The sequence below is a fragment of the Ursus americanus genome, chromosome 14 (assembly GCF_024610735.1).
Source record: "Ursus americanus isolate L20-20 chromosome 14, mUrsAme1.1.p, whole genome shotgun sequence".
NCBI classification, from domain to species: Eukaryota; Metazoa; Chordata; class Mammalia; order Carnivora; family Ursidae; genus Ursus; species Ursus americanus.
Genome location: NC_142140.1, coordinates 58,928,630 through 58,936,358, shown reverse-complemented (window position 1 = coordinate 58,936,358; position 7,729 = coordinate 58,928,630). Strand labels below are relative to the sequence as shown.

The 7,729-nt window shown below is 61.4% G+C and overlaps 2 protein-coding genes across 2 annotated transcripts in view; one reads left to right on the top strand and one right to left on the bottom strand.

Moving 5' to 3' along the window:
• The first annotated feature begins 92 nt into the window (after positions 1-92).
• Positions 93-2,670, top strand: IZUMO4 (IZUMO family member 4). The gene is made up of 8 exons (XM_087867435.1): positions 93-327; positions 415-495; positions 593-664; positions 1,044-1,070; positions 1,167-1,242; positions 1,379-1,426; positions 1,511-2,047; positions 2,374-2,670. The coding sequence occupies exons 1-7, from the start codon at positions 114-116 to the stop codon at positions 1,575-1,577; spliced, it is 585 nt and encodes a 194-aa protein (XP_087723561.1). The 5' UTR covers positions 93-113; the 3' UTR covers positions 1,578-2,047; positions 2,374-2,670.
• A 1,185-nt stretch (positions 2,671-3,855) lies between these two features.
• The window catches only part of AP3D1 (adaptor related protein complex 3 subunit delta 1), a 40,926-nt gene continuing 37,052 nt past the window's right edge, over positions 3,856-7,729 (bottom strand). Inside the window, exon 32 of the mRNA XM_045800118.2 lies at positions 3,856-4,871. Within this exon, the coding sequence (XP_045656074.1) occupies positions 4,776-4,871 (96 nt within the window). The 3' untranslated portion in view covers positions 3,856-4,775. The remainder of the gene's footprint in view (positions 4,872-7,729) is intronic.

Here is a 7,729-nt window from a genome sequence, read left to right as displayed (position 1 = left end):
CGTGGGCGGGCCCGGAGGCGGGGCCGGCGGTTGTCCGTTGCGGGGCGGGGCCTGCGCCGGGGGCGTGGCGCGGGAGGCGTTGTTGGTTGGCGGGCGGCGGGCGGGGGCGGGCCATGGCCCTGCTACTGTGCCTGGGCCTGACCGCGGCGCTGGCCCGCGGCTGCCTGCACTGCCACAGCAACTTCTCGGAGAAGTTCTCCTTCTACCGCCATCACGTGAACCTCAAGTCCTGGTGGGTGGGCGACATCCCCGTGTCGGGCTCGCTGCTCACCGACTGGAGCCAGGACACGATGAAGGAGCTGCACCTGGCCATCCCCGCGGAGATCAGTGAGTGCGGGGAGAAGGGGTGGGCCGGCCCGGGCGCGCCAGACCCCCGGCCCGGGCCGCTCACCTGCGTCCGCCTCTCTCCTCCAGCCCGGGAGAAGCTGGACCAAGTGGCGAACGCCGTGTACCAGAAGATGGATCAGCTGTACCAGGGGAAAATGTATTTCCCGGGTAAGCGGGCGGCCGCCACGCGCGGGAAACCGAGACGGTCGCCCTCCGCCCTCCGCCCTCCGCCCGAGCCTGACCTCCCTCCTGCCCACCCCGTCAGGGTATTTCCCCAATGAGCTGCGAGCCATCTTTCGGGAGCAGGTGCACCTCATCCAAAATGCCATCATCGAAAGTGAGCACAGGAAGGGCCCGGGGGTGGGTGGGGGAGGGCCACGGGAGTATTTCAGAAGTCCCTTGGAGGTTGGGGGCCCCGGCGTGGGGTGGTCGGGCAGGGTGTGTCCGGCTCCGAGCGCAAACGGGAGGAAGGGCAGCTCCCAGAGGCAGGGCCCCTTCCATCCCGTGGGCAGCAACAAGGCATCACGGATGAGCCCCACCCCTCCCTGCCACCTACCCTGGCCGGTCCCTGGAGGCCCAGGTGAGTACTGCCGCTGCCCTCCAACCGCAGTGTGCTCCATCCCTGGCTGAGCGCCACCCTGGGCGAGCCTGGGGCAGGGCAGGAAGAGTGGGCTGGAGCAGGGGACAGACAGGTTGGCCCTCTTGTCCCCCAACAGGCCGCATTGACTGTCAGCGTCACTGTGGTGAGTGAGCCCCCGTGCAGCCCGTGGGGCCCAGCTGTGGTGGCGGCCCTGGAGGCCGAGGCGGGGGAGCCTGCGGCTGCCTCTCCTGTGTTGCAGGCATCTTTCAGTACGAGACCATCTCCTGCAGCAACTGCACCGACTCGCACGTCGTCTGCTTTGGCTACAACTGCGAGTAGGGCTCGGGCTGGGGTGGGGAGGGGAGGGGCAGCCTGGGACCCTCCTCCGCCCCTGCCTGGCCTTCCAGCACCCGGGGAGGGTAGGGTTCTGGCCCCGAGGCCTCCCCATCTCCACGTCCCGTACGCCCGCAGGTCGTCAGCAGAGTGGGAAACAGCCGTACAGGGCCTCCTCCTGTACATGTGAGTCAGGGAGGCTGGGCTCTGGGAGGGCACCCTGACCTCTGACCCTGCCAGCCCCTGAGTCCAACCCTGCTGTCGTTGTAGAAATAAGTGGCACAAGTACGTGAGTTTTGTCAGAGGCCGTGTGCTTGTAAGCCCTGTGGGTGAGTAGGAGCCGGGGCGGCCGCAGGGTGCTGCACCTGCCTCCAGTGCTCGGGACCCCAGCCCTTCCTTCTGTGAGCGGCTCTGGACTCAGCTGGCACAAGGGGGGCAGGACAGTGGTCAGAGCTGGCGAGGGCCCCCCATGATGGATTTGCCGTAGTGGAGGGACCCAGGGGCCAGAGGCCCCAAAGCTTGGGGCTAAGTGAGACCCTGTCGTGTCTTTCAGACAGGACAGCAACACCAGGTAAGCCACCCCCTGCCCCCACCGTCCTCGGCCTGTCCTCTCCAAAGCCCTGGCCGGGCTTTCTGAAAGGGAGGTGGGGACGGACAGGGAGGGGTTGGGTAGGGCAGACGCAGCCGGCAGGGATCTCTCCGCACCCGGGAGAAGCCTGCGGTCACCTCTGCAACCACACCCAAGTGATCCCTTCATGAATAAACATCAGCCCCTCCTCCCTGGATGCACAGAACCACTCCAGCCTTGTGAGTGGCCCAGAGGAGGGAGGCTGCGAGGACTTGGGGGCGGGGGGTGCAGCTCGGTAGGCAGGGGTTGAGCCTAAGCCAGAGATCAAAACCCAATGGCCAATTTGCCCAAGTCCCCCCCACCCAGCTTTTGCGGCCTGTTGTGGGAGTGTTGGGCGTGACCCCGATGCTGTTGGGAAGATGACAGCAGGCCAGGGCCTCCACATTGAGCTTTGAGGGTCTTGTCTGCAACCCTGTCACAGGCCCCAGGGCCCCAGCAAAGAGCCTGGCTGGGCGGTGGTGGAGCAGGGACGGAAGGGCTGAGGGCACCCATGTTTCCCCAACAGTCTGATATCACCAAGCTTCACGTGTCTTGAGCCCCCACACCTGGCCAACCTGACTCTAGAAAATGCTTCCGAGTGCCTGACACAGCACTGAGGACCACCGGGTCCGCCAGCCCGGCCCCAGCCTTGAGGTGAAGCCAGGACTCAGCTGGACTGTCCCCGCCTGACCCCATGAAGCAGGCCTGCTGCTGTCTCGAGTCCCTGTACTCCCATCAGAGCCCGGGGGCCCCGGGGAGGGGGATGCGGCTTTGTCGGGCGGGGTCACAGAGCTATTAGATGCAATGATTAAATGTCCCTGACGTGTCTCATCACCGAGCAGTCCTTGTCAGGGCGACAGGGGCTGGGGCCCCAGGCGAGGCACATCCTGGTCATGGGGCGGGTGGGTGCTCCTGAGGACTCAAAGCGAGACTGCAGTTTGGTGAAACCCAGAGCCAGCTTTGGTGCCTCTTGGGGTTCCCACCACATTGGGCTAAACCAGAACCATAGGAGCACAGGACTGTCCCGTGGCACCGTTTTCTTCTGCAAAGCCTCCACGTGGCTCCCAGAGGTCCCAACGGCTTGATCTGCTCAGCAGACAAGCAGGGGACTTGGGGACCAGAGTCCTGCCAGAAGGTGGCCTTGTGCCTGGAAGTGCTTCGGGCAGCAGTCCGTCCAGGTCAGGAAAAGTCCGCAGGGCACGTGGGGAGTGACATGCCAGCGGGCCGTGGAGAACAGCAGTCTCATGGGCCGAGCGCCCATCCAAGGGGATGGGTGTTGGGAACGCGGGCTGGTGGTGGGGCCAGCGCTGCCCTCGCTCCGTCAACGTGGGGCCTGTCACCTCAGTGCTTGCCTTTCCTGGCCCCGGTGAGGGAGGCAAGGGGCCGGGCACAGTATGGGACACGCTGTTTCCACTAAGAAGGGCTAAAACACCTTGTGGCTGCTGCTTCTGGACGGATGGTTATCAAACAGGGACACTGGTGGCAGGGGGTTTGCCAAGGCCCGTCTCCCATTGGGGCTCGTCTGTGCTTGGGCTCTGCACTCTCCCAGCTGTGATTCAAGCTAGACTTGATCTGGCTTTCCGTCTGCTGACCCAGCCAGCCTTACTCGTCTTGAGCGGTCCCTTGCCCACGTGGTGTCAGTAAAGCCAGTGGAAACATGGCAAATTAGAACAATGAGCAGGGCCTGCCTGCCAGCATCTGTTCCTCGGCTCACCCACACGCCCCTTACTAGCTGGGGTCCCCTGGGAAAGGGAGGGAGGGCATGGCCACTGTGCATCTCGGGTCGGCGTCCCGGAGCCCATGGGTCAGGCGGCTCCTTGCCACACCACCCAAGCTCAGGGCCCTGGGTGGTGTATGGGGCTGACATCACTGCCCTCATGAGGGGAAGGGTGCACGGGCAGGAGGGGACAGGGACCCCCAGCCAGGCCCCGGCCGCCCAAGCACTGTCCGGAGTCCCTGGCTGCGAGGCGGTCCACTGGCATGGGCCAGGATGTCCAAGAGAGAAACATCTGTTTTACAAGTTTATTGGATCATCTTGACACAAAATCATTACAGCAGCGTGATATGTCTGTCTCTCCTTTATCCGGGAATGTCGATAGCAAATCAATTCTTATATAACACATCATACAATTCTGAGGTTCTAGAATCACCACACAGGATTCTGGAATAATTACTCTACATGCTAAAGTGACAGTGTTCGTCAAAGGAAGTTACGCCATCGCCTCTGAGGAAGCGCATCTCACGGGCGTGGTCTGGGGGTCCCCGTGCCCCGCTCTGTGGGGTACATTCCAGGGGCCGGTGCCACCCCAGGAGTGCGCCTTCCTGGCAGCTGCGGGCACGACGTGGGACAGACCCCGTGGAGCGTTTAGCGACAGGAAGGACCTGGAATCCCCCACAGTCCCACCACTCCCCAAACAATGCTGACGGACACACACCTCACTGAACAGGAAAAAAACCGTAAACCAACGGGGTCCAGGTCCTGCTCCATCAGGGATCCTGACTGGACCGCCACCGCGGGTGGCAGCCCCCCGACCCGACACACGAACACGACAGAGAACAGCCTGCACGACCCTCTGGCCACCAGGTGTCCTGACCCACGGCTGGGAGGGTGAAGGGGAGCATGTCTGCGATGAGCAGGTGCTCCCGGGCAGGGCGTCCGGGGGACTCATGGGACTCGGATGGCCTCCTGGATGCAGGACACACCACTCTGTGCCACCCGCGGAGCGCCCGTAGCCCGACGGCACTTGTGCCTGCTTCTCGGGCAGCCGGCCGAGAGACCCGAGCCCGCGGTGGAGGGCGGGGCGTCAGCGCGTCTCGCCAAAGAGAGTGCAAAGAGTCAAAGTAAAACCAGGGACAGGATACATCAACGCAACACGTCACCTCGCCACGTCAGCAGCGGGCACCGCCCGGCGAGGCCGCGGACCGGGCTCAGCACTTGGCCAGCGTGGCTCTCATCTCCTCCAGCACGTTGCTCAACAGCGTCGAGTCGCTGCACTTCCCATCGACGGACACGGACTTCTCCCCCTGCAAAAGGGAAAACCACCGCAGGATTTTGAACTACCTGCCTCGTGACGGTATGTTCATCCTTTGTTTCTCGGCGCCTTCCTCGGCGTTCTGAGAACCAAAACGAGGGAGGGACCCCAGGTCAGATGGAGTGTCGGCCCAGGATGAGCGAGGTGACCGGCCGAGGCGCGGCCCACGGTGGACTGAGGACCGAGACCAGAACTGGAGAACCCCTATCTGGGAACGCTAGGGCTGGTCAGAGTGGGGTCATCAGGTGAACCCCGCATCCTCGTGGGGGCGACGGGAGGAGCACCCAGAGCCTCGAAGGTCCTGCAGAGGCCAGCGGGGAAGCAACAAGCAAGGCTGTCCCAAGAGCCGCTGGGTTGGTTCCCCAGCACCGAGGACACGTGGACGTCGCCCTCATGTGTGCACGCACAGGGGACTGCGGCCGGGCCACCCTGACAAGCAAGACGGAGGTCATGGAGACAGACGTGCGCCGGAGCCACAGGTCCAGCAGCTGCAGCCTGTGCTCACACCTGCACAGCATTAACCCGGCCCCGAGCTACTCCGCAGCCAAAGACCCGGGAGACCCTGGCTCAGCTCGGTGGAAAAGAGTGCAAACGGCCAGGCCGGGACGAGGCAGCTGCGGGCGCGTCCGACACAGGCCCGCAAGCACCCACCGTGAGGATCCGCAGTGAGCAGCCTGAACGTCGTTGAAACGAAGAGAAAAACAGAACGTCTCAGCTAAAAAGTGCACGATGTCAAGTCCCCTGCCCTCCACGGAGATCCGAACACACGGCCCTCTACACGAGACGCCTACCGGGTGGGCCCAACGGAAGATGGCTACGACAGAAGAGAATCACGCCACACAGGCGCAGGGCAGCCCCGCCGCAACAGACGGAGGGTGGGGGCGGGCAGGTGCGGCCGCAGACACTCTAGGGATGGGAACACACATCCCGGACACCTGTCATTGGGACACCACAGGGACAGCATGCAGAACCCAGTGCTGAGAAAGGGGTTTTAAAAAATGATTTATTTATTTATTTGAGTGAAAGGGAGGGCGGGAATGCGTGCCGGGGAGGGAAAGAGGGAGAGAATCCCAAGCAGACTCCCTGCTAAGTGTGGAGCCTGATGTGGGGCTCGATCTCACGACCCTGAGATCACAACCTGAGCCAAAACCAAGAGGCGGACACTCAACCTGACTGAGCCACCCAGGCGCCCCGAGAAACGATTTAAATAATAGCTGAAAACTTCCAAAATTTTGCAAAACATGTAAAAACACAAACATTCAAGAAGTGAGTAGATGGCCTGACAACTAGACAGACCCAGAACAGTCAAGGCTGGGGCGTGCCACACGTTGCTGGAGGTTGCGGGCGGCAGCCCAGAGAACCGTGCAGAGGCGTGGCCGCGCACGGCCTCCTCCCACCGGGAAGGGTTGACGGGCGGGGCTCTGCAAGAATGCTGGGGGGCAAGAGGAAGTGGCATTACTTGAAAGGTTTATTGTTTTTTTTTTTTTTTTTAAAGATTTTAAGTCCTCTCTACCCCTAACGCGGGGCTCGAACTCATGACCCCGAGATCAAGAGTCAGACGCTCTTCCAACTGAGCCGGCCAGCACCCTGGAAGTGGCGAGATTTGAAAGCACCAAGAGAAAGGTCCAGCAAAACTAGTCCGGGGGAGAACTGGAAGGCACAGACGGCGAAGAAGCAGGAGGAAACCTGAGCACGGGCTCAGCGCCGCAGCCGTAAGAACACGTGGCCCCCACGGACGGCACACGCGAGCACTCCTGCCAGCAAGAGACAGACACACCGCGTCGACGCCAATCACAAGACAGCAAGGGGACTTTTTGTCTGACATCAAACAAAGGGCTGGATGGCAGAGAAAACCCCGTGAGATGAAGAGGGACGTTTGTGGGTCAAGATGCCGTGACTCTCCGTCGACACACCCGCCGGCAGACGCAGAGCGAGTCCTGAGCGCACTAGGGCACAGGCAGCCCACGCCACTGCCCACGGGCCCAGAGGAGTCGAGACCCCCGCCGGCAGGGCCCAGCAACAGCGACGAGCGGTCTGCTCCGCAGGCAGAGCACTCACCGTGTCCACGCAGCCACGGAACGCCACCCGTCACAAACAATCACGTCCGCGGCCAGAACACAAACCTCAACCCTTCCAAAGGCCCAGGCACAAAAGCAGCGTGTCCTCCCACCAGAGGGGCATCGACTAGACACTAGGACTGGAAAACCAAACACGCCACACTTTTAAGCAACCTGTGGGTCACAGAACTGGGGGCAGACATCAGAAAATGTTGTGAACTGTGCAGAAATACGAAAGTGGAACCTCTAAAAATTTGTGGGGTTCAGCTAAAGGGCTGCTTCGAGGAAAACGTACAGGATTAAACCTCACATGGGAGAAGGAAAGTCTCAACTTCCACCCAAACCAACGTACAAGACAACAGTGGGCAGAAAGGAGAAAAGAACAAAACTCCACGGCATTGACTTACTGCTTAGAAAACAGCACAGTTTCTAAAAAGATAGTTTTGTTTTATTTTGAAGTGGGCTCCACACCCAGCGTGGAACCCAATGTGGGGCTTCAACTCATGACCCCCGAGATGGAGACCTGAGCTGAGATCAAGAGTTGGACACTCAACTGACTGAGCCACACAGGCGCCCCTAAAAAGATCATTGAAAAAAAACTAAGGAAACTGATAAACCTCTCACCAGAATGACCAAGAGAAATGAGAAAACCCACACACGTTGCCAGCTTCAGGAACGAGCGAAGGCACCACCAGGGACCCCTTGGACGCGAAAGGAGAACCACCAAAGACTGCCCACGTGGATTCGGCAGCTCAGCAAAGAGACACACGCCTTCAGGGCTCACCTGAGAGGG